We start from the raw sequence: 27,871 nt of genomic DNA, 5'->3' as shown, positions 1-27,871 counted from the left end.
TAAACACCTTAGGGGCCTCTAACAATTATTTTCAAATGCTAACAAACCCCCAGAACAGGCTTATGTTCCATAGGGATCATAGGTCAGGCAGAGTATGGCAAACACAAGGTGCAAAGAGCAGGCAAAGTATGACACACACAGGGAGCATAGGGAAGGCAGAACAGAGCAGGAGAATCGGGACCAGTCTAATATGTACTACATACAGTGAAACAGTGCTGGTGCCCCATTAGCATTTTGTAGTGTGAACAATGTGGGCAGTTTCAATCTGGGTCTCAGGTGTGAACAGTACAGGGGGGGATTACATGTGTGAACAATACAGGGGATTACAGTGTGAATTCGAGGTTTAAACTATGCAGGGGCCAGTTTATCTCTGTAGTGATACCTTTTAAAGTTTACAAATGGTAAACAGACTCAGCAGGCAGACTTTGATGTGGAGGGCCCCATAACTGTCACCACATGTAGTTTGAGTAGAGTTTAGCACCAAGGTGCAGATGTGTTCCTTGATCTGATGTGAAAATCAAAGCTGCCCAATCAACATTGACTGATTTTGGGCCAGATATCGGTCGGGTAGCCACGTTGAAGGACCCCATTTACAGGTAGAGGAGTCTAAATGGCTCAAATTGGCAGCTTATATCAGCCCTTGTACAGCCACCTTGAGGCAGTTAGGGTAGGAGTTTCAGGCTGCTCTAAAATAGATAATAGCACAATATTAAAAAAAAGACTTCTCCTGGATATCAAGTTCTGGGGACGTTTCCTAGGAATGGCATTTTGGTTTTACAAGAACATCTGATTTTTGGTGCAATATTTATAGGCCTTAATTACTCTGCAGCAAGGGAAATCTGTTTGCTTTTTGCTTTCCCCTGCAGAATCACAAAGGAATTTTGGGAAACTGTACTTATGAAAATCAGGTATTCGAAAAAAAAAAACAAAAACGTGTCCTTCTGGGAATGACATACCTATGGTTTGTAAAAATGTTTTAACATCCCTTCAATTGCTTTCATAAATTCCCAGCTTTAAGGACCCCTTAAAATATTCACATAACCAGAATAGCTCATAAAATACTCTGTAAGAAAAAAAACTAATCAAAAAAGGTCCTTTTAACTGAAGTAATGCAACACTGTACTTCTAACAACTGACTAGGTCAAATAACTCATTTAAAAAGGCTCTCAGAGGTCTAGTTAAACTATGGTAAGTCAGAGCCAAAGCACACAGTTAAATTAATTTCATCAAACCTACAAATCTGTATGCTTTTAAAATTGTTGCAAGTTGCTGCACTAGCTTTAATTCATGTAGAGCCAAAGAAAAGGTTTCTGGCAAGCCATGTTATCCCATAAAGCAAGAACTGTGACATATTCAGTTTACTATCAGTGCTCTGCATATTCTAAATATGCCACTGAGGAACTTACACATGGTCAGCTTTACCCCTTCTGTGTTTCTCTTCAATTGTACATTTCTGCTTTGTCCCTTTAGGTGTGTGAATACAAAATATCTTTAGCAAGCAAAAATTATCTTTTTTGCAGATTTTGAAGAAACTGTGTGCACACAGAGAGGTGGCTAACGTCAAAATATGTGAGCATGATTGCATGCCTTATAGAGAATACTGAATGTGTCTGTGTTGTTGTTTGGCATTAATGCAGAGTTATTGTTTATTTGGGTCCCAATCCCTTTGCATCCCAACAATTGAGGAAGCATTCCACTTTGCTCATATCAGTGTTACAGATATGAAGAAAAACGGTTGTAACTGACCCCTTATATTATTAGTATTGAGTCCTATATATCCAGAAAAGCAAACATTCTTTCACCTTGATTTTAATGTATGGTAGGCCTATCCACTTCTATACAGGATTGGTTAGGACACCTCTGCATTAGCCCATTATAAAATTAGCCAGACACCTATTGGGCAGTTTAGAAAACCCATCTAGAATGGGGTGAGAACCACATCAGCTCAACAGACCTGCCTAGCTCACATTATGAACTGATAACTTGCAATACAATGCCCAGTTTACAAGCTGAGCTTTTTAATTACAGGCAATTAAACATGTTTGAAATTGAGATGAATTTAGAGCAATAAAGTAAATAATATAGGAGATTAAGCCCAGCAACATTAGAAACAGAAACAGCAAATTAGGTGGATTAGTCACATGTAGTTGTTATTTGTGGCACCGTTAGAAAAAACAGGAGAGAGAGAGAGAGGGAGGGAGGGAGAGAGAGAGAGAGAGGGAGGGAGGGGGAGAGAGAGAGAGAGAGAGAGAGAGAGAGAGAGAGAGAGAGAGAGAGAGAGAGAGAGAGAGAGAGAGAGAGAGAGATATGAGAAGGAAGCTGAATGCTATATTGTCACAGAAATTAGGAGTCCCCAATTTCCCCCAGGAGTTATCTGGTTTAAGAAGGAAAGCAGTCACATAAATATATAGGTTATGTTTCCTTTTAGGACAGGCCCTGAATCATAAAATACAAATCATTTACAGCATATGAGTTGAGCTTGAAGGAATAGCATTATTCTAGTACTGGATACAAATCCAAATGCTGTTGTTTTATTATTATTATTACATTATTGTTATCATCACATATTTATAAAGTGCAAACATATTCTGCAGTGGTATACAAAAAATATACACACTAAACATACGAAAAACAACCAATAAACTATACAATATGTAGAGAGGGCCCTGTCCAAATTCAAAAGCAGAGTTATTAATCTCATCTTGAATTCCAAAACACTAATTCAGTCTCTTATCATCTCCCGCCTTGATTACTGCAACCTACTCCTCACAGGTATTCCAACAAGTCACCTTTCACAACTCCAATCTTTTCTAAATGCTGCTGCTAGACTCATTCATCTATCTCACCGTTCAACATTAGCTGCTCCCATATGCATGTCCCAATCTCCTCTAGAATCAAATTCAAATTAGTAAAATTTACATTGAAGGCCCTTAACAATGAAGTGCCTCCCTATATTTCATCTCTGATCTCCAAATACACTAAACCTTCACTCTGCTTCTGACCTTCGCTCGCTTCTCCTCTCATCCCTTGTGCCCATTCTCGACTATAAGACTTCTCTCGGGCTTCTGCTTTTCTCTGGAACTCCAGCTGTCAGACTTTCTCCTTCTTTCCAAACTTTCAAACACTCCTTAAGGGTAGGGGCAGACGGGCAGATTCAGGGAGATTTAGTCGCCTGGCGACTAATCGCCTCTTCTGCATGGCGACAATCTCCCCGAACTGCCTTCTTCTTGCCTTCCGCCTGCTTGAATGAGAAAAACGCCGGCACAATGCACTTGCGGAACTTCGATTTACGAAATCGCCCGAAGTTTGAGCGATTTCGGAAATCTAAGGGCTGCGAGTAATAAGCAGTAGTCTGAAGTATCCAAAAATAAAGAAAATTGTATACTGGAAAATAGTTAACTTTGAGTTAAATAAGCGAGGAAGGTATTGCAGGGGGGATACTATTGAACGCTTCTGGGAAAAATTACAAGAACAATAAAATTGTCATGGTACCCTGGAGTGTTTTTATTACGGATATAAGAGAATCCAAGAAGAGTATGAGAAGAACACATCTATTGTGGAGTTTTTTGCCTTAGTCAATTTTTCGTTTGCTAGACTTTATAAAGTACCAGTCTGTATGATATTTTAACTGTAACAGCAAGAGATATACAATGCTTGTGGACAAAACTGCAGTACTCAACTGTGAATGTATCAATTTTAACTAAATCTCCTATGATTGATTACATGTTACATGAGAAGTCCATCGTCATAAACACACAGTATTGCGTTACTAACCAATTTCCCACCTGTACCATAAGATTATGAGGCCTTTTACTTTCTCAAGTTTCTATTTTAGCCAAGCTTTAAAAGGGGATTTGGCAGTGGATCACCCTTGCTTTGAAAAACCACCCTAACATGATCACACTTTTTGCTCTCTGCCATGACAGTGTTTGTTTTGATCTCTTGGTTTCCAGGCACTTTGACACTGTCAGCACTCAGGATCTAATACTGCTTGAAACCAAATGCTGAACGTAGGTAAAGGCCACATAATGCACTGAACATTCCCAAAATAAGAACAGACCTGAATGACAGGTTCCCAATGACAGTAATAAGCAAGGCAATGCTTGGATAAATAAATAGTTCTGCTGGCTCAAGTTTTTGATATATATTATATTATTTCAAGGAACACATAAGTCTTGTTGGATGTTTCATATGGCAACAGTTCTAAAAGGATATTATATTATGCCATAGCTTCCAAACATGCCAAAATGCAAGAGTCTTACATGGCTGTGCCCCTTAATAATTGATCATATGATTATTCAAAAGCTGCTGTACAGCTGATCATAATTAAGAACTGCACAGCTTTAGGGACAAATAAAGAGCCAAAAATTTGACCATCCCTGGAAATAAGGTTCAATTAGAAAATTTACAACTGGGTTAACAGCTTCTATATCTAAACCCCCTACACAATATGTTTGCAAACGGTAAGAGACCACGTAAATTAAAGGGGCTGTATAGTCCCTTGTCTATACATGAAGTCAATGAATAGGGGAATAGGGCTTGTACCATCATGAAAAAAAATCTATGTTTTTGTTATTTCTTGAGCTAAACAGAGCCCCTAAAAAGGGCAAATGTCTCTGTGTTTTAAACAATAGGCAAATGCCACGAGACGCTTATCTGTGTGACCTTAAAGGGGTTGTTCACCTTTGAGATAACTTATTATGATGTAGAGAGTGATATTCTCAGACAATTTGCAATTGGCTTTCATTTTTTATTTTAAGGTTTTTAAGTTATTTAGCTTTTAATTCAGCAACTCTTCAATTTGCATTTTAAGCAAATCTGGTTGCTGGGGTGCAAATTCCCCTAGCAACCACGCACTGATTTAAATAAGAGACTGGAATATGAATAGGAGAGGGACTGAATAGAAAGATGAAGAATACCAAGTAGCAATTTGTAACCTTACAGAGCATTTGCTTTTTAGAAGTGTTCAGCGGCGCCTATTTGAAATCTGCAAAGAGTCAGAAGACAAAAAGGCAAATAACTATAAAAATATATAAAAAAAAATAATAATGAAAACCAATTGAAAAGTTGCTTGGAATTGGCCATTCTATAACATACTAAAAGTTAATCTAAAGGTGAATCACCCCTTTAAAATAGAATATTTATAAGATACTGAAAGGATGGAATCACGACCATCCCTTTAACATAAGTGTTTTCCACAACCTCTTGAAATTTCTAGAGGGGTTGTGGTAATGAAAGAAAATTATTACACATATTCCGGACTTGTGCAGAGAGGTTGGTTTCATAAAGCCTTATTGTTTGAACTCCAACCAGACCCCTTGACATTTATACTGGGAAAGAAAATACTCAAGCTTAAAAATCCAACTGGAAAATTAGCAAATGCTCTCCTTACTGCAGCAAGTGTGCATTACGGCCCAGTGGAAAAGTTTTCACCACCGCCCCCCACATCAGAAATGGATTTCCTAGAGAGACCACTTCATCAGAAGAATGGAATATCTAACAGCATGTAGAAATGACACAGTAGACCTCTTTAACTGGAATACCACGCAGGGAGCTTAATTGTACTAGGTGAACTTTCTTAGTTTGTATAAAAGTCTGTCCAGTTTTGCACTGTTGAGTCTAACACTGCTCCTTTTTAAGTGGATATAAATAAAAACAAAATATTTACCTAATGAAATGTAATTCTAAGCAATTAAGCAAGTCAATGTATATTTATTTAAAAAGAAAACCGATTGTTTTATTTGTAATTACAATTGAAATCAATATTCTGTTCCTTTTTTGCACTGCTGATTTTATCTCTTAAAACAATGTGCAGAATTCAGCTTTGCATTCTTCTTTACAAAACTAAAAAATGGTCTTGTGTAAAGCAGCGATAAGACATTTCTTTATCCTTTCCTGAATCAGGCAATGACCATGGGACATCATTTAAAGACACAAATATTTCCCACAGACACTGAAAAGAAACTATGAAGCTTCAAGTCTATCCAGGTACAGAGCTTTTATTTTACACACATACAATCAATCAAGTTTTAAAGCTTTAAAAAAAACCTGAATATTGTGGGGATTTACCCTTATTTAACTATTGCAGAAAACAAACATTATATTTTTTTGCCCTACCCCCAACCGTTTACAGAAGTCAAACATAGAAGGTGACAAGATGGATAACCATGGTCAATTCTTAAAACAAACTGTGCTGTTTTGCTAGAATTCCATGAACCACCATTTGTTTCCCATATGAGGTTCCTTATATCAGGGCTGTCAAAGTGATTCAGTGGAGTGTCCTTATTATATAATAGACTACATGTCCATGGGCTGGACAAGAGAGAAATGCTGATTTCATACAAAGAAATCTGTGAAACCCTCAGGCAGGCTGGGACCATAAAAATCCCTTGGAGAGCTATTGAGTAGGCCTCAAGTTTTACAGCCCTCCCTCATATAAGAATTGTGTACATTAGTATGGCTCACATACCCATCAAAGCCTATTATTCTTGTGATTCCTTATTTGCAGTTTAAATAGTTAACTATCCCTGTGGAAAACGTTATATTGGGCAAACCACTTAGAACTGAAAGGTAGAACTTCTAACAGTAAATATTAAGGCCATTACCCAGCATCCCCATAAAGTACTCGATTAGCCAGCCAAAAATTCAAGAATTTCCAATGATTCCTCCTAAAAGGATGGGCCAGATTAAATAAAAGGTTGCTGAAGATAAGGAACACATACTGCATAAAGGCCACATAAACACTAGAATGTGTTACCTGTGTTTCAGTGATAGGATTGTACAAATATTTTTTTTAATATAAATTATTTAGCTATGCAGGAAAAAACCAATTCAGGCATGCTTTGCATCTGCTTATCTGCTTCAGGGGGTTAATCACTCATGTAGCCCTGACCAGAGTTTAAACTTCCTGCTGTGAACAAGCCCTAAAGTGAGAAGGAGCATTTCATGCCCAAAATTAAATGCCTGCCTTTTCATCTTTTATTGTTGGTCACAGAGTAATAATAGCAAGAGGTTTGTTTTCTGGCAAATTGTGTATATTATGCATTTGTTATATGTTTTTGTAGTGCTAACAATTGTTCTACATTATCATCCATAATATACAGTACAGGTATAGGATCCCTTATCCGGAAACCCGATATCCAGAAAGCTCCGAATTACGGAATGGATAGACTCCATTTTATCCAAATAATCCAAATTTTTAAAAATGATTTCCTTTTTCTCTGTAATAATAAAACAGTACCTTGTACTTGATCCCAACTAAGATATAATTAAATCCTTATTGCAAGCAAAACCAGCCTCTTGGGTTTATTTAATGTTTATATGAATTTCTAGTAGACTTATGGCATGAAGACCCAAATTACGGAAAGATCCGTTAACCGGAAAACCCCAGGTCCCGAGCATTCTGGATAAAAGGTCCTATACCTGTATGTATATTTTTATTTATAGAGCACTGCTTGTGCACACAGCATTTGTCCATTAGACAATCCTTTGTATTCCTCCTTTCAATTTAATTGATGAGGCTTTAAAGTCTAGAATATAATATACAACATACCTGGGCCATTTCCTATCATCTTTTAATAATTAATACCACAATCCAATGTTTGACAACTGTAAGATTGAATGAGCAGGGCCTTCTCTTCCATTCACCGCAATAGGTATTGGCAGACACTATTTTCTGTACCTGCTACATAATACACTGACAATTATTATTAATTTATTGCAAACTATTTAACTTAATTGATACAGATGAAACATACTTTTTGGGGCATATTTATCAAGGGTCGAATTTAGAATTGAAAAAACTTAGAAATTTGAATTAAAAAAGACCAACCGAAATTAAGTTTTTTTTGGTCGAATAGGTCAGTTTTTAAACAAATAGGTCTGTATTCGGTCGAATTCGAATCGTTCAAATCAAAGTAATAGCGCATTCAATCGAATTCGACTCAAAGTTTTTCCCAAAAAAACTTTTTCAAAGTCCACCAATTGACTCCAAATAGGTTCTAGGAGGTCCCCTATAGGCTAAAATAGCAATTCGGTAGGTTTTAGATGGCGAATGGTCTAAGTCGAATTTTTAAAGAGACAGTACATGATAAATTTCGATATTCGAATTTTCAAATTTTTTTCAAATCAAATTTGGACTATTCTAGACGAAGTACACATAAAATAGCTCGAAATTCAAATTTTTTTCATTCAAAAATTCACCTCGACCTTTGATAAATCTGCCCCTTACTGTTAAAATTGTAAATTAATATTTAAAAAATAAACACTGGTGTGAAAACAATGAGCACATTCTGCTAAAATTAAATAATTCACGGTTTCCCTGTGCTTGTGTGCGATATTCAGTGTCTTCTACTTAGTACAACATTATAGGCCCACTGCTTTGGTTAAAGGTTTTGTTTTTCCAAATGCAAAGAGGTATATTTAATGTTCTTAAAAGCCAGCATTTATTGCCACCACACACACTACCCTCCACTTCTTTACACAACTCCTACAAAGAGCTACATCAATCTCCTCCTTGGAGTTTCACAGGACAGCTCATACTGTGCTGGAGTCAGACAGAACTGGCCATCCTGGTGCTTGGAATTATAGCTTTGTACAAACATATGACAGCTCTTCTTCAGATCCTGTCACAAATACTCGCCCACTTCATTCCTTATGGCTTCCAAGCTCTAAAAAAAACAAAAACACTACCATGCAACGGATATATTACTATTAAAAGTTTTTAAAGTGTCTCTCGGTAGCCAAGAAGTGACAAAGAAAAAAGTTCTAATATCAAATACCTGCCTATTAGGCCACTTCATATCATTGTACAGGGCAATAACTTAAAATTATTTTAATATTTTTTTATACACACCACGGGGCAGATTTACATAGGGTCGAATATCGAGATTTACACAGGGTCGAATATCGAGGGTTAATTAAACCTCGATATTCGACTGCCGAAGTTAAATCCTTCGACTTCGAATATCGAAGTCGAAGGATTTACCGCAATTCGTTTGATCGAATAATTAAATCCTTCGAGTTGTTCGATTCGAAGGATTTTAATCCATCGATCGAACGATTTTTCTTCGACCACAAGAAGCTTACAAAGCCTATAGGGACCTTCCCCATAGGCTAACATTGAGGTTCGGTAGGTTTTAGACGGCGAAGTAGGGGGTGAAGTTTTTTTTAAAGAGACAGTACTTCGGCTACCGAATGGGTGAATGGTCGAATAGTCGAACGATTTTTAGTTTGAATCGTTCGATTCGAAGTCGAAGTTGTAGTCGAAGGTCGAAGTAGCCAATTCGATGGTCGAAGTAGCCAAAAAAAATCATTAAAAATTCTAACTTTTTTTTAATTCTAATCCTTCACTCGAGCTGAGTAAATGTGCCCCCAAGTATTCTGCATCATTCAACAATTAGATACAACGGGGCAGATTTACTTTAGGGGGCGAAGTGGCGTAATGGAATATATATATATATATATATATATATATATATATATATATATATATATATATATATTCCATTACGCCACTTCGCCCCCTAAAATTGGAAAATTGTGAAATTGGAAAAAATGCTGTGTATAGGATTTGTACCTGGCAAAATATGCTGTTAAATAATTTGTTAATCGTGTATATATAATATGTTGTCATAAATAGAAAACACTATATTTTCAAATAGATAAGCATTTAAATTCAAATATTAAGTTGCTCCTACCTAAAGCTGGCCATAGATGCAAAGACATAGTCATACACACTCCGTGTGAAGTCTGAATAATCGTTCAGACAAATTTTGTACAATGGCTATTGGTCTTTTATTTGATTAGACAGGTTAGAAGATTTCTGTCGGCTAACGATAAAATCTCTTCATGTACTGCTTATCTGACGATATCAATGGGTGACTATCACTACTATTTGTCAGACAGAATTTTTGTATGATTGCTGTCAATTAATGACCAGAACATTGTCTGATTCATTTTTTCTACTTTATTTAATATGAATGATTAGTTGTAGATCATTACATTGAAATGAACAATCTTTCGTCGTACAAAAAAACTAAAATCTGCACATCTATGGCCAGTTTAATTTCCACAGAGGACCCAGCAAAGATTAACTGTTCTCCTTCTGCAAATGTTACTTTTGCTCAGCTAAATGAAGAGAACCCTCTCTCTCATTCATTTTAAATCCTGCATTGTGTGACTATTACTTGCAGCATGTGAATAGAAGTTATTTTTAGCTCACATTTCACATGCTTTCTTCATTTTTTATTTAAATGAAATCATTTAAATATGTTTACTGTCTGAAAACTGGGATTCTGGGTGCTGAGCAAAACATATGCCAAAAATAAAGCAGTGAATAAACACAGCAAGGAATTTGCACTAACCCACAGAGAAGAGGTGATAAAATCCTGGAAAGCCACACAACTTGCTGCTATACAAAATCCCAAATGGCCTTGTTTCTATAATTATTTGCCCAAGAAATTCTGTCGCCAGAAACTCCACAGATTATGCAAAGCCCTTATTTGGAGAAAGTTATTCAAGGATTCTAAAGCAGATATAAACAGTTCTGGAAAACTGAAGGGTACCAGTCTGTAGAAAAAAAACACGAGTTTGATCAATGTACTGTACAAAGAACAAGCCAGGAATTTTACTCTTCAGATTACTTTTTCCTCCTGTGTTTTGTCAAAAGTATGCACAACATAATGGCATTGTACTCATATGTACGTCCTTACAAAATAGGTGCCATCCACTTACATGCCACATGCTAAAACCATCAGTGAATGCAAAACATCTATATGTGGCAAATACTTCAAGTAACAAATTTGTTTCTAACAACTAGTAAGGATTTTTAACCCTGTTGTAAACATGATATTAAAAAATGTCTCACATTAATTCAAATGAAGCATAAATCTAAATATCGATAATATCAGCAACATATATGGCACATGCACTTTTAGTGGCAACACAGATAAAGACAACTAACAGGTCTTATAAAATCCAAAGTAATGCTTAATTGTAGAGAAAAGTTTCTGGTGGGACCCAAGACTGTCTCAAGGAGCCTCCACCTACTGATTAAAGTTAACTTTTAGTATGATGCAAAGGGTTATATTCTGAGTCAATTAGCAATTCGTTTTAATTTTCTATTATTTTTGGTTTTTGAATTGTTTAGCTTTTTATTCAGCAGCTTTCCAGCTTGAAATTTCGTCAGTCTAGTTGCTAGGGTCAAAATTAACCTAGCAACCATGCACTGATTTCAATAAGAGATAGGAATATGAAGAGGAGATGGCCTAAATAGAAAGATGAGCAATAAAAAGTATCACTAACAATACATTTGTAGCTTTACAGAGCCTTTGTTTTTAAGTGGGGTCAGTGAAGGCAAATAATTAAAAAAAGATAAAAAATAAATAAATAATGAAGACCAATTGAAAAGTTGCTTAGAAACAGCCATTTTATAACATACTGAAAGGTGAACCACCCATTTAAGTGTTGCTTATGATTTATAGAGGCACTAGCGAAAGTGTCTGAGTTTTGCTTTCAGGGGTTTAGAAATTCTGACAAATTATTTTGCGCCCATATTTAGACTTTGTCAACCTAATAATGTATAAAAAGGGCTGCTGTATCACTGTATGGTATTTGTTACCTATTTTTCCAAATAGCATAGCATTTAGCATTTCTACCAATACAAGAAATCAAAACGCTCTGCCTAATGTTTTTTTTTATGACAAAAGATTCTTTTATATACCCCAGAACAGTGAGGAAGTTTATATATTCAAAAATGAGCAATGAACAAGACTGGGAATTTTAGAAGCCCAAGTTACAAAGTAAAAACAAAGTGTGTAATGCATTCCTGACTTGAAGTTTTTAGCTGAGGGGTTTCAGAAAGGCAAGCCCATCCTTTGAGCACAGGCTTCTGTTTTCATATTCATGGGGATCCAGAGGGATTCTGAATCAGGAAGCTGACATCGACTAATTTTACTGATTGTAAAATTCATCTCTAGGGAAAGTGAAGGATGCCAGCCATGTAATACATCTCAAGGCACTGTCACTTTGCTTTATGTTCCCACTAAACTTGCCTTTCCAGTGGGGCCTCACATCACACTAGGCTGTGAGGCACATTATAAGGGGAAAATTTGATAAAATATATATACACTGAAAACGATATGATCATTTAAAAAATGAGATGGGGGCAGGTTCAAATGAAGACACATTTGTTTTAATGAATACTGAGTTAACAGCGATAAAATAATTTTTAAAAAGAAAGCATTCTGCATGGCAAACAAGTAGGCAGACCCATATCCAAACAAACTAACCTACGCACAGCCAAACTTTTCTCTTTATACAGTAGAACCCCCATTTTACATCCTCTGATTTTTCCTGAGTTTTCCCTCATTTTACATTGTTGTTTTGTGGTCCCACCTATATATTTTGCATAATACATTTCCCTGATTTTATATTTTCCTGGATTTTACATAATTTTTTTCTGGTCCCCTGAAAAGCGTAAAATGGGGGATTTACTGTATATAAGATATAGACCCTATTTTATCTATCTTTACTGTGGTTCATTCTGTTATACAATTAAATACCTCTTTATAATGGTGGATGTAGTGTGAATGCAGTAAAAACACATGTATCTCCATGAAACTCACATACATACATATTAATAAATCTCAGTCTCAAGCAGATACGTTCATTGCTGCAGTATTGACCATCATGGATTGTGTTTTTGACACTGTGCTCTATTCACTGAATGCATTCATTGCAAATGAGTTTTGGATACATTACCACACAAAGTGCCACAGTCAATGGAATCACTGATTCACCTTGGTCTTCCAAAATATGCACTATTACACAACAATTCGTTGGGTTAGTACTTATCAGCGAAGCTGGTACTGGTTAATTTGTTAAACTGGAAAATGATTACTCCATGTGTGACCAGTAAAAGTGCACTGGCAGAAAAAAAAACAGAATCAATAGAAAAAAAAATCTACAGTCATTTATCTTATTAAAACCAGAGGACAGGACTTGAAAATTAACATAAAGGGCCAGATTCAATTCAGTGAGAAAATGTTATCTCACTGTTTATCACCTGGATAGTCATGGACATGATTTAATTCGAGGAGAAAAAACTTCTCCTAATTTACTTCTAGTTTCCCATAGACTTCACATGATAAACACTGAGATAAGTTTTTCTGAAGCGAATTGCATCTCAAATTGAATCTTGTCCGTGAGTTTTAACGTGATAAACTATTTTCTCACTGAATTGAATCTGGCCCAAAATATGATAGAAGCTCAGGACCAAAGTTCTTGCCAGCATTAAATTATTTCAATTTCAGTTTTAATACTATTCTAAAGTGTGACTTAAAGTGATACTGACACTAAAAATGTACATTTATAAAAAAATATTATATTAATAAAAGTTACCTATAATAATATATATAGTCATACTATTTTTTCAAAACGCTACTACTATTATTTTGCACCAAACTGTATGTTACCTGGTGGCATGTGTCCTTTACACAGCACATTATTTAAAAATACAGGAGAAGATGTGGTTATTAAAAATGTATTATATATTTATTTCTAATTATTAAAATTGCAGAGGTAACATGACAATCATTACCAAGGGGCCTAATAATGGGGGCATAGTTGGGATCCTGGCTTAATAGAAATTTTAAAATAATCTAAACCATCATGGGGACTAGACCTAAAGACTTTACTGCAGGCTCCTCCAGTCCTATTTATGTCATTGTTTAAAATAGGTAAAATGCAGTAAGCTAGTTTTATATATAGTTTGTATTATTAGAGAAGAGTAACAAATCAGGCATACTTTTTTTTCATTAGAAAGGGTGGAATGACAAAGCTGGTTATAGAGCATTAAGTATAACAGGATGTTAGATCATAGATTCCATGCATTTTCTACCATCCCTTTTACCAGTTACATCAGGAATTCAAATTTAATTAAAAATAAATAAAATGCTTTGTATGTAGTATCATTTTGGCAGTTTATCACTTAGATAAGCCTGCAATATTATCCCTGGGGTCTTCCACAAATTGAATTCACCCTAAATCTCTCGTTATTATGCACTGTTATATGTATCGGTGTATGCAGAACACGCAAAATCTCCAATTTCTTACTTTGCCTTCTCAAAGCCTAAAAGCAAACAGCTGTGGCACACTAATTAAAACCATAATGTTGCCTTACATGTCAGTACAAGATATTTCATTTAAAAAAATAAAATATAGAGCAGAAAAGATTTCCTGTGGCTTAACTGCTCTGCTGCCAGAGACTGGGCTACAAACCTATGTTCAAACTAAAAAACGCAGGCTGTATCTTTCGTACAGCAGAAATTATGTTCTTCAAAATTTGAATAGTCTCCACATCTTACAAAATGCTAGTGAAGAAGCCCCTTCTTAGGAAGCTTAACGTGCAGTTTAGTGAGAAATCGTATACTGTCATTATTAGGGGCCTATTTAGCATTCTTTGTAAAAGGTGGAGTAAAGCATTACTGGTGATGTTGCCCAGAGCAAACAATCAGCAATTCGATTTCAACAGTGAAAAAACAAAAGCAAAGATCTGATTGGTTGTTCTAAGCAATATCACTGGTAATGTTTTACTCTCACAGCATGATAAATAGACCCCATAGAGTAAAGGTAGCCATACACGGGCATATTAAAGCTGCCGATATCCGTCCTTTAGACCGATTCGGCGGCTTATCTGCCCATGTGAGGGGGCTCCCGACAGGTCCAGATACAGGACCGCATCGGCTAGTTGATGTGGTCCTGCAACCTGTTGGAGCCCATTCGTAGTATCATAATCCAATCGTTCGGATTCATCCGATATTGCCCAGCATTTAGTGGGCATATAGGGTCAAGATCCGCTCGTTTGTCGACCTTGACAATCGAGCAGATCTTATAATGTATGGCCACCTTAAGAGTTCCTACTGACGAGCGTTTTACCTGTGTGGAACGCAGAAAAACCAACCGTAGGGGAAAGTAGGACGAAACGCAGCCTATTCTTTCTAGGGGGCCTGTACTCACACAGGCGCATCCAAATGTTGATTGCAGGTATTGGTTGCATACATAAAAGTGCATTGTGCCCCCCCAATTCAGTCCCCAAACTTACTCTTGCTGGAGTGGGTTAAAACTCCCCATTGAACGCTGAAGACACATTTGTTGCTGCTTTGGCAACTATTCAGTAAGAAATATCAACACACTGTGTGGTTTATTAACAAACAATGCTTTTTTTAACAAAAGCCAGCTTTCCTAGGCTGATTTTACAAACAGAAAAAAACAGTTGCCATTGAAATTAATAGTCGACTAGACCAACTTGTGTAGCTTTACCACTCGTTTTAAAGGCATTTTCCTCCATATATTTTAGATATTTCAGAATAAAAATAATCTTTCTCTTTCAGAGTTAAAACAATATGTTCTTGCCTATATTAATATATATGGAAGGCCAAGGGAATAACTTTGCTTGGTAAATATTTAGATTACCAGAAAACAATCCCCTTCCTTCAGTCTTTTGTCGTGTTTTACCTTATAGAAAAAAATGAGTCCTTTATACAGGGGCATTATTTGTGCACTAGTAATCTAACATGACCTATGAACCAATAGCAACAAAATGTATGTTTAGCACAAGCCCTATTTTTGAAATTGTATTTAACAAGGGGGAATACTGACACTTTAAAGAGCAATTAAAGTCTAACGTTTAAAAAATGTGTGCTATACAGTATAGTAAGCCTATGGGAACATTGGGATCCTTAAGAAAGGAGGATTGTCTCATCATTTCTGCTGTTAGAAATTTGTAACTACAAGTTCATACAGCAGAACTATGACACAGGTGTATGTTGTAACTGTAATAATGACATGCTATGGATTAATTTATCTAATATAATGCCTGTTATCTTAATATGATTATACAAATAACAACTGTTTTTAAAACACTTCCCTGCTATGCAGTATTTGCTATAAATACTGTATGTGAACCCAGCTGAAATTCTGGTGTATTCTACAGTGCAATACCTTTATGTCGTAACTGCAAGTAAGCAAAGACGGATCAAAGCACATGTGTATATTAGCATTAATGCTGTTGGCAATCTGTACCTATATAGTCATTGTGGACAGTATGCTAAAATGTAACAATCTATCTGACTCCTCAGCTATAACTGAAGGTTTTCCCTTAAATATGTAATTCAATATACAGTATCTAGAAACACTCTCCAAAGACCCACCTGTTCAAACTTCAAAGACCCATATCTTCTATCTTACTGAGCCCTGTGAGCGTGACTTCCTGACTACTGAATGCTACAGATATATTTCACCTAAAATATTAAGTTTCATGTGTTCCTGATTCCTAAAGATTTTAAATTAAATTTGAGAAAAGCATAATTTCCTCTATTTAGCCTGAGTGTCATGAAGTATCATACAGCCCCAGTAAGTCATCCAAACATCAAACATCAACCTATCTGACTAGGTTTAGCAAGGCATGGATGACTTTACAACAGACCTTATGCGATACCTATAGAAATTCTCCAAAGGAGAATTATGCAACCACATGCTGTGGCACTTTCTGACCTTTCGGATGGCTATTTGGGACTTTCCGAGGCTGCAAACAAAAAGCCTTTAGGTCACCGATATGTTTTATTATTATTACAGCAGTAATGCTGATGATAAATCCCTTTAAGAAATTGCAAAAAGAAAACAGGAAAAGCGAAGAAATAAATGAAACAACGTATATTCCCATAAAAAACACATGGTCATAAAATGACAATTTGTTACAGCTGAGCCTTCTAAAGCCCCATATACTAAGGAATCCCCAGTCTGTCTGGTAATGATGGTAAAACCATCTGCTCTGTTTAACTAACCTTCAGCTCATCAGTGTTAAAACAGTAGCTAATCCATTAGACGAGACTATCCAACAAGTTAATTATTCACTTTAGCGGAAAAAACATCACTGGGCAAAATCAAGACTAAGACTAACAGGACACTTTTCAAAAATGGCGATTTCAGTTTCCAGTTCAAGTCAAGTGGAGGACACAAAAGGCAAGGTGGGGCAGTTTTTCAGCCAGCTAAAACCCATCAGCCTAATGTTATTATCCTTATACAATAAAGGGAAGCATACAAACATATACATGGATTTGCTCCAGTCCACCCTAAGGCCATCAGTTCACATGCTTCAGCAGCCATGCTTCTACATAAACAAGCATAAGGAAAGTCTAGAGTTGCTATGTGCTCACACTTTAATGTGTTTTAAGCTTCAAAAGGTAAGAAAAAAGCAGACCCATCATTAAAATCTGAAATAAATGTCATTTTATTGCAGGTTCAGGGGATATCAAGTTTGCAGTGGTTATTTGCTCTTGCAGGGTAGAAAGTGGTAAATACTCAAATTAGACCATGCAAAATTATAATACATAGTGATTTTTGTTATGGAGTGCATAGCAGTGTTATTACACCTGTAAGATGGGGTTTCAGCTCTAAGCTATTTTAAAGACACACCATTATGAAATGAGGATACTTGGCTTGTAGTTCATAATAACAGGGTCGTTACCTTCTGAAACAAGCCCTGGAGTCAGAACAACTGGACAGTACAACTAGACTATTATACATTTTACTTAAATTTTTTAATTATTTCATTTTTTTAACTATGTCAGTCTTTCTCTCTGGGCCACTTTAAAGTGCCGCTAGCTAGCCATCTGTTGTGGTCTTTACCAAACACAAAAAGAAGCCAAATGGCTGCACTACAAAGTCCAAAGCAGACAGCTGCTTGTAGGACAAACCACACAGTGTTCACGAATAGAACAGGTCAATCTCAAGTCAACTGAATAAATGGATGTTCCATCATGAAAGCTGCAGAGTTTATAGCTCCCTTACTGCAGAATCCAAACGGCAAGTTCCTTGAAAAGTCATCAACTACTAATGTCTTTCCGTTGAATCCTTTGCAAACACCACAATTGCAAATTATGCAGAAATGAAACTTTAATGTTACCTATTAAGTATGTATGTTCAGTAACACATTAGCAATTTTTTTCTGAAGGCAACGAACGTCTGAAAGAATGTTAATAGAATGCTGCATAAAACATGTTGAAACAAATACCGTGCAATAGCAAACTCCCTGCAATCATTAAAAGGGAGACTACAGTTATGTAAAATCCCTGTCAGGCTTCATGGAATGTTCTTAACCATGCACTTCTGGGACCACCTCGGCCCCTGTCCTAGAGCACTTTTCCACAGACAAAAATGGCAACAAGAAATCAGGTATGAACAGTTAAACAATTGCAACAAAACAAGTTCCATTACAAACTATGCCATTCAGTGTAGTTTGCCATACAGTATAAGAAACGTTTTACATATTGAAAATACTCCATAATTTAAACCCGTGAGACTGCATTAGCTGAGGGAGCATGACAGTTTCAGGATAAGAGTATTGGTGCCTTTGCAATGCATTGTAGGCTATACAGTGTCTGTATATATTTTTTTTTGGTAATATAAACATCAAAGTAATCAAGGTTATTAGCCCCTCCTCAGCTGCTGACATCATGCAAAAAGAAAAGTGTTTTGTGTCTTAACATGTATTTATTCCACCAGTTGCTATGGAAATGGGTATTAGGGCTCTCCATGCTATGTGAGGCTGTTAAACAGATTTTGATTTAGAGGCTGGTCAGCAACTTCTGTATCTAAATGGCTGACGCTATTCAGACTTATTGTTGCACCCACTGGAGAATCAGAAATTTGGAATCCCTGAATTCTATTTGGAAATGCACAATAAAACCATATTCTCATTGTGAAAAATCTGTTTCTCACCTTTGACTGCAGCTATAGTAACGATGCAGTGTTCTAATACATTTTGCTACAATGTATGTATCAGTTTAGTTGGAGACAGATCCTGTTTTAATAACAGCTCCCCATGCCCTGATCTCTCAGCATTCCAATTAAAAATGGATTGTGGGTATAATCTAGCAAGCAATGCGTTTCTGTCTCCTGATACACATTCCTGCTATTGTTCTGCCTTGCATTCCATTGTAACCAGTATTAGAATCTATGGGTTTATACTCTGTGGAATAAAACAAGACACTGGTGCTCTTATCCCAAGGAATCTGCAAGGCAAATATATTTATGGGCAATTTTCTACCGCAAGTACAAATTGCAACCATTTAGTCTTCGTCTTATACCAGAGAGAAAAAGCAAACCACTTGAGGTTTAACGGAACATATTATTTATAGTAGCAATATCTGTCCTTTTAAAGTGTGAGATGCAATTCCCCTCTTCAGTGTGATGCCAGAAAGAGAAAAATAATTACACTAACAAAAACCTGCTTCACTTTAGATGTTTTTGTATTTAAGACCCTAACTGATATTAATACAATAATGAAATGTGATGTTTACTTTGTATACTTACAGGCTTTCTGAGTCAGATGCACAACAGGTTATGTATGAAATAACTTGGTTTCATTAATTTATTTGTTGCCGTTTCCAATACAAGCAGCGGGGGAAACACTTAGTGATAGGTCCACAGGTCAGGGCACCTAAAGCTTTAGGTCCAAGGGGGGGACCACAGTGAGGAAAACAGCCTTCCCAACTGGCAACCACTTTGCATTCATTAAATGTGGAATACAGGTATGGGATACGTTATCTGGAAACCCATTGTCCAGAAAGCTCCGAATTACAGAATGGCCATCTCCCATTGGCTCTATTTTATCCAAATATGATTTCCTTTTTCTCTGTAATAATAAAACCATACCTTGTACTCGATCCAAAATAATATATAATTAATCCTTATTACATGATTTTCTTGTAGACTTAAGATACGCAGATTTAAATTACAGAAGCATTCTAGATAAAAGGTCCCTTACCTGTACTACGAAATATGGAACACCATAATGCAACCACTTGTAAATGTGAAAGTCATACAGTTTTAGCACTACAGTTCTCCTTGACAAAATTAATGCAACTAAATTAACCGGTGCATTATTTTTCCTTAAAGGTTAGTTAAAGCCAGAAAATCCTATTTTCCTAAAAGGGAATATGCAGCTATTATTCTAAATGTGTTGCATATCTTTTATTCAATCATGCTCAGTCAGTCAGCCTGGTTGCCTGGTTACAAGCAATGAAGCATTACTGTAGGGTGAGCTAGCTCAAGGGTTCCCTAGCCAGGTGGTGTCTCTGTTCAAAAGCCCTTGTGCATAGGTTTCCTTCTATCACTATGCTTCCATGTCACTTTGTGAGTGTCAAACAGAGCCTTTTACAATGTACTTTATGGCAAGTTTCCCGACCTTTCCCAATCACTGACAAGACACAATGCAAGCAACAGAGACCTCCAGAACACAGAACCCAATAACAGAATAACTAAACATATCCAAGGAGGCTTCTCTTTCCTTTGAAAATAATGATGCCACACAAATGTGACTAAAAGACATACAAAGGACCATAAAAATGCCTTTTATGACCACATCTGGCCCGCAGGCCTGCTGTTAAACAGAGCTGGTCTACATTATAGTAAAATGTATTTCGCAACATTCCCTGGTATTGCTAGCTACAGTTACAGTAGTCATAATATTCTTATAGCCATTCAAATTCATCAATTCATCAACTACATGAATGAAAATGAACCCACGTTTTTGTTTTACTTATTGTACTGGATTTTTGCTCTGAAATCTGACTTCAAATCATCTGTCATAGATTTGGAATTTCTACCCTGTCTAGTTGGCCTCCTGAATGTAAACAAAGGTAATTTGTTTTGTGGTAACCAGTCCCACATCTTTTCCACTGTATCTCCATATCTCATACTGAATCAATTGTTCTTTGTAAAGCACTCAACCCCCTTTATAGGAATTCCTAAGCAAGGCTGATGTTCAGTTCTCAAGTGGTCAGCTTCATTTTCCTAGTGAGTTTGATGTCTCTTACATGATATTCCACAGGAATATGAAGAATTTCTCACCTTGAGGTTATCTCCCATGCACTGATTCCAAAAGCCAACAAACCCCCAGTCTGTTACTTATCAAGATGATCCTTACTTAAAAAAACCTCATGTGGACAGTACACAGCTGCTTGATGTCAACAGGAAAGGACAAGCTGCTTATTCAAATACTATTATTTTCAAAGACAGTGTGTTTTCTTGGTGATAATAATATGGTTAATATGACTCTAAATCTGCACAATTATTTAAAATATTTTAAACAACACGATAAATCAGTTTGGCAGCATCAATGTGTTACTGTGGGGACATCTCAGAGAATATACTGCTTTATCACACAGATTCATTCAATGTTACTAACGCTATCATGTCAGTCCTATTAGACTCCAAATTCTTAATTTATGGGCCAAGCCCCAAAACATGGATCACCATAATACCTTCCAATACAGTGAAGTTCCCTCCTACAACTGAGCATAAACTGTAGAAGTCAACCCTTTCCCTGCTGACTTACATGCTGCATTCTATGCACCTTTCCAACATATATTACAGTATTTACATTGTTTCAAGACCATTGTTTCAAAACCAGCAGTGCAGAGAGGAGCAGAAAATGCTGCTTTTTATTGAAATTGTTATTCAGGCTGCAAAGCTATCTGACAGATCTAACAGAAACTTAGGAAACACGTGATATTTAAGAATCTGCCTCACAAAAATGTACTTTGGGGAACTATACGAGGATGGGCTTGTCAAACTGCAATCCAGAAGGGCCTTGAAATATGACAACCACACATGAATGGCATTTTTAGCATTTAGCTCCTAGATTATGCTTGTACAAATATTGATTGACAAAGGAGAACTAAATTAAAGCACTGATTTAGGAAAAAAATAGGAAAATTGGCATTTTTGTCCCATTTTCCTGCTCAGTTTTATATATTTGTGAAAGCAGTATATGTGCTAAATTAGTAGTAGGATACATAATTTGTTTAAAGTAAAATAAGGGAGATTATTACGATATCCATCTGTCAAAAAGTTTACCACCAGAGGATTTTTGCTAACACTTAACTATTTTGATGTAACTGGCTTTTGATTATGACCACCATTTCACTTTCAGTCAGTTTTAATGGAAACATTCCAACGCTTTATAAGCAGGCAGCTCGGTATTGCCAAAAATGTGGAAAATTGCCAGAAACAGGTTGTGTGGTACAAAGGAAGTAGAAGGCTTTGGTTCAACACCTGCACAAAGCAATTATGCTGTGGCAGCAGAGCATATGCAATAGCAACCATGAGCATAACCAAGCTTACAGCTTTCTCAGGATATATTATGAGAAATTCTTAACAAATATACAACAGACTTGAATTCCAAAAAAATAGCATTTAGTCCAGAATAGACATAGCAGCCTGTTCGTGGAGCATTATACATTGCAGTTTTTCTTAGGCAGGTTTAGGACATCAGTGCATAGGTACATAGAAGCAAAATTTGTCCACTCCAGACAGTTCAGAAATGTGGGCAGCTATATTAAATCTGTTATTTTTGGAGCCATTGTCAACTGTACCAAAAACACAGTGCCTGACAGATGTAAGGCAAATGGGCATACTGCACCCATCAATCCCCGTAGCCCCCCCCCCCAGTCTTTTGCTGAACTACAACTAATAGGATGCTGGAATGTGTAGTTCAACACCTGAGAAATCAAAGGCATGTACAGGCAGTGTATTGTTTTAGTTAAGTGCTCAAAGTGAAGCCAATGGATAAAGCATGTTGCAGCCAGGCACTGTCAGGGTCACATTAAAGCTCCTCCGCCCGCCCCTGCCCTTCTCACCTTTCTGTGCTTCTCCTGGTAGGGCAGTGCCAGCCAAGGCATGTCCTTGACAAAGAGCTGCCATTTCTTTTGGTCGGGGTCGGAGGAGACGAAGACGATCTCCAGGCGGTCCCGAGTCTTGCAGTAGAAGTCGTTCAGGCCAGGGAGCAGTTGCAGGCAAGGGGCGCTCATCCCGCAGCCGAACAGCAGTCCGATCAAAGACACCCTGGAGCCCAGAGCCTGCACATCCACTTCCTCCCGTTCCGAATTCACCAGCTTCTCTCCCAGCAGCTCCACAAGCAGCCCGGGGCCCGACATGCTGCTCGGCCTGGCCCCCAACGCTCTTCTGTGCGCTGCTGGATCGGCCTTACACACAGGAGCTCCCCTGCGCCCGGGCGCAGATGATCCGCGTGCGCTGCTAAAGCTGCACTGAGCCTATTGGCTGTGAGACAGGGAGCCGGCTGCACATGGGCACAAACACACGGGGGTGGAGACCAGCGACACTCTCTGGCCGACAGTGCCACCTGGGTGCCAGCGCATAGCCATGCCCCCTGATTATCGCCTATCCCACTTCTGTCGCTGTGTTCTACATAAGCTGTGTCACATCGCATTGGCAACAACTTTGGTCCTATGATTGTTCATTTAATACTAAAAACAACTGTTTTCCTGGGTATATAGTAAGGGCAGTGATAGACCCTGTTCACCTTTAAATTAACTTTTAGTATGATGTAGAGTGATATTCTGAGATCATTTGCAATTGGTTTTTAATTTTTGATTACTTGTGTTTTTAGTTATTTAGCTTTTATTTATTTAGCTTTTTATTCAGAGGCTCTCCAGTTTGCAATTTCAGTAATCTGGTTAGTAGGGTCCAAATTACCTTAGCAACCATGCTCTGTATTGAAAAAAAGACTGGAATATGAAAAGGATGAGGCCTGAATAGAAAGTTCAGTAATAAAAAGCAAATAATATAATGATACATTTGTAGCCTTACAGAACATTTGTTTTTTTTATATGGGGCCAGTGACCCCCATTTGAAATGTGGAAATAGTCAAACGAAGGCAAGTAATTTAAAAACTATAAAAAAAAGACAATATGAAGACCAATTGAAAAATTGATTAGCCATTATCTAAAATACTAAGGGGCATATTTATTATTTTGTGTAAAATGAAATTTGCCGAAAAAACTGTGTAAAATAAATAGGAAATTTATCAAGGTGTGTGTAATTTTAACTCCAGATTTGCCGTTATTTTACATTGCTTCTGGCCGAAGTCACTCTAAGAAAAAACACATGAAAAAATGTTATGCTGTTTTTTACACTGTGAAGCCTGGAAATGTGTACTGTATTATCCCGCTGCTGTTTATACAGCGTAATAAATATACCCCTAGAAATTAATTTAAAGGTGAATAACCCCTTTAAAGGGAACTTCCCCTTAAGGGTTGAGGCATACAGGGAGATTAAGTCGCCTGCAATAAATCTTCCCTACTGCACGTGATTTAAGGGCTAGTCCACACAAGGAGATTCGGGAGATTTTGTCGCCTGGCGACTAATCGCCTCGTGTTTTGCGGGACTATCTCCCCGATCTGCCTCAGCGTTTTTCCCCATAGGCTACAATGCAAAGTCGCCTGCGCTAATGCACATGCGGCGATGCGTTTTCAATAGTCGCCCAAAGTTGCCTCAGTGATCTCCCCGAATCTCCTCATGTGGCCTTACCCTAAAGCGATACTGACATCAGAAAATAACCTTTTTTATTATCTTTCATAACATTGTCTTTGAATGTTATTTATAATGTTGCCATAAAAGTATTTGCCTGATGCTTTTACATTACCTTTCTTACTACCCTGTTCCTCAATGAGGGGGCTGCCATATTTGTGCAGCAGTAGTCAGTTAGCATAAGAAACTTTAAATGACAAGCTAAGAAGGGACAGTCAGGTTGGCAAAGCAGTCAGTTTTAAGAACTTAACGTAACAATTATTTACAAAAGCAGAACTATAAGAGAAAAACCATCAACATGACCTATAGGTAACTTTTAATGTAGATGAAAATGGAAATTTAATATTAGCTTCAGCATACTGAAATAAGAAACTTTTTAATTACAATCCATTAAAAATTCTGTACCGTTTCTGAAATAATCAAGTTTATCTTCAATGGCTTACAATGGTATTCTAAGGCAATTTACAACTGGCCTCCATTCTAGGATTATGTTCAGCTGCTCTCTGTAGTTTAAAAGGGATGTAAACCCAGCTGTAACGCTGTCCCACAGCACCCCCTAGTTTTCTATAGAAGTTGTCAAAAAACTAAGAATTTTACAGATCAAACACTTCACTACAAATGCAAAAGAACTGACAAATAATGTTGAATCCCAGCACCATGTCAGGCATATTGCTGTTATCTTACATATAGAGATAATTATGTAATTATTTTCTTAATTATATTACACTGGAATCAAACCTGGGGATCAAACACAGACTTGATCAGTGCTGGGGAACTGTGCTTAAAGCTTCCAACTCCAGTTGCAGGAACAAAGAAACCAGATTGATACAGATCAGTTCGGATTCTCATTGGAGGATTTTTTTGCATTCTAAAGCAGTCCCTGGCTCTGGACAATTGGGAAAAAGTTTTATTATGCAATATTGCTTTAAGAATACAACCCTGATGTTGCTGGACTACAGCTCCCAGAATGGTTCAACCTTTATATTATGATATATTATTCTGGCATTTGTAGTCCAGCAACAACTGCTTGAGCATTACATTGAAGCAAGGTTTAATACCCCTTTAATCTTTCACTTCTATCTAGTTGCTAGGGTTCCACTTACCATAGTAACCAGACAAAAGTAAAAAAAAAAAAAACAGTAGCTTGCGTACAAAATGTCGCTATGCACGGATTGGATGTTGGTCCCAGTGGCCTCAAAGCAGGTGCTTATTTTTTTAATTCCTGGCTTGAAGGCAAGTTTTAGTTGCATAAACCAAGTGTATTGCCAAACAGAACCTCCTGTAGGCTGCAGTTCCACATAGGGGCTACTAATAGCCAATCACAGGCAATATTTGCACCTCCAGGAACATGCTTATGTGGCTCTCCAACTTTTTTTACATTTGAATGTGGCTCACGGGTAGAATGGGTTGGGGACCCCTGTTTACACACACCCTTTTATTAACTTCGTCATTGGTACTAATGTTACACCTGGGTCTTCCCCAGTGTTTCCCAATAATCTGTCCACTTGCAGCAATGCCACATGCTAAACCCTGGCATCAAGCAAGCAATACACAGTTTGGGATTCAAGGTCCTGGTGACAGATTACTCTAACCACATTTAAGAAAAGTACATTGAATGGGGGATGCAAATGTTAGGGCACCCCAAGGACTTTAATCACTTACCTAATACCCCGGGCCAGTGTTCCTGTTAGCAGACATGTTACATGTGAGAGCGCAAACTTCTTCCTGTTTCTGTCTTTGCCCCACTTGCGCAGTAAAGTGAAAAGCAGAATAACATAAAAGTCATTTTTTTTGCTCTACTGTGCATGCATCAGCCATGGGATTTTGAAGAGCGAATAAGAAGGAACAGAATTGCTCAATCGCAAGTACCCCGGACCAGTGCAGTTGCCGGGGCATCAGGCAAGTAATTACAATCCTTGTGTGTGCCATAACATTTTATACCTCCCCATCAATTGGACCTTCTCCTTTAAAATAACTGAATCCCCTGGAATCTACCTTATCTTTCTCAAGCTCCCCACCCGCTGCTTTACTAGAGTTGCAGCCCCCAAGTGTGTTCATTTTTATAATATACTGCATTGTTTTCATGAATTTGCAACAGGGTCACTTATAAAATATGGAAAGGAACATATTTTGTATTACTTCCTTATACCCATCATGCAACAGCAGCTTACTGATTTTAATGATTAACAGCCTGTTACGGACTATGCAAAAGCAACAACAAACAGTTTTTTTTTGGAAAGCAGTGGCTGTGTTTAACCACAAGATGTCAGCCTTATTTCATTTTTAACTATTGGAACCTTATCATGAAATTCATTCATTTATTTAAAAGGAATTCTTTCATGATTTTTATGGTATATTTTTTATTTCTAAATTACATTGTTTACACTGAAAATAATTCACTCTACCATATAAAAATACCAACATGTATATATTTTTTTTAGTTGTAATATTGATGTGTATTCAGCCATCTCAAGTTATTTTGACTAAAGCTGGCCATACAGATAAGATCCACTTGTTTGGCAATGTCGGGCATACCAGCCAACAGGATGCGGACCGCATCAACTAGCCAATGTGGTCCTTGTTCAGAAAGGAAAATCAAACCAGCCTGATCGATATCTGGATGGTTTCTGGGCAGATATCAGTCTGGGAGGCCTGTTAGAGGGCCCCACACACTGGCAAATAAGCTGCAGAATAAGCCCCAAATCAGCATCTTAAATCTACCCGTGTATGGCCATCTTAATTCTGTGCTTTTAGAAAGAGCCAGCACTTCATGATGGAACTGCTTTCAGACAGGCTATAGTTTTTGCTACTTAATGTAACTGAAGGAGTTGCAGTGTGACTTGTATTTTTAATATTATGAGTGCTATTCTCATATCTGTCAGGGAGCTTGTAACCCTGAGGAAGTATCGATCACGTAGACACGAAACGCGTAGGTTTTGATATAGTGCACCCACTGTGAACATAACTCTGCACTGTGTGAAACAATAAAGCCGGATTGATATTAACATCAGCGTCCCCTTCGTTGAATGGCCAGCGCTGCTAGCGAGGAACAGTTTGTGTGAGTTTGGAGTGTATGGGGCTAACACCCGAAGTCTCGCGATAGCTGCGACCAGGAAGGGAACGCTGCATGCAGCAGTGAGCTCCGCCCAAGCCTCTTCTCCATTGAAATAATAGATTATAGTATGTAAAGAAAAAAGACTAGGAAAATAGAGGTTGAGTGAGGAGAGGAAGAAAATAGTACTGAGCGTGGGCATCTAGTCTAGAGTTTTTGGTGGGCCCCTGGTCCCACCAAAATGCACCTGGGCCCTCCAATGTACTGGTGAATTATTTTTTTTTCTTGAGACTGAGAGAGTAGCAAAGGGGAGGAAGAGGGGAAATAAAAGGGCCTTACAGATGACTTGTCGGCACTGTGACTGGTTATGAATGATAGAATGGAGAAGTGGAAAGAAAGTTAAGAGAAAAGTAGGGAAGCAAAATG

General features: G+C 37.4%; 1 protein-coding gene across 1 annotated transcript in view; it reads right to left on the bottom strand.

The window, feature by feature from the left end:
- Nucleotides 1-23,150, bottom strand: part of nxn.L (nucleoredoxin L homeolog) — an 81,302-nt gene extending 58,152 nt beyond the window's left edge. The window contains exon 1 of the mRNA XM_018246918.2: nt 22,704-23,150. Coding sequence (XP_018102407.1) covers nt 22,704-23,000 — 297 coding nt within the window. The 5' untranslated portion in view covers nt 23,001-23,150. The remainder of the gene's footprint in view (nt 1-22,703) is intronic.
- Between the last annotated feature and the right edge of the window lie 4,721 nt (nt 23,151-27,871).

This window comes from Xenopus laevis, chromosome 2L (genome assembly GCF_017654675.1).
Source record: "Xenopus laevis strain J_2021 chromosome 2L, Xenopus_laevis_v10.1, whole genome shotgun sequence".
NCBI classification, from domain to species: domain Eukaryota; kingdom Metazoa; phylum Chordata; class Amphibia; order Anura; family Pipidae; genus Xenopus; species Xenopus laevis.
This window is presented reverse-complemented; position numbering and strand designations above follow the sequence as displayed.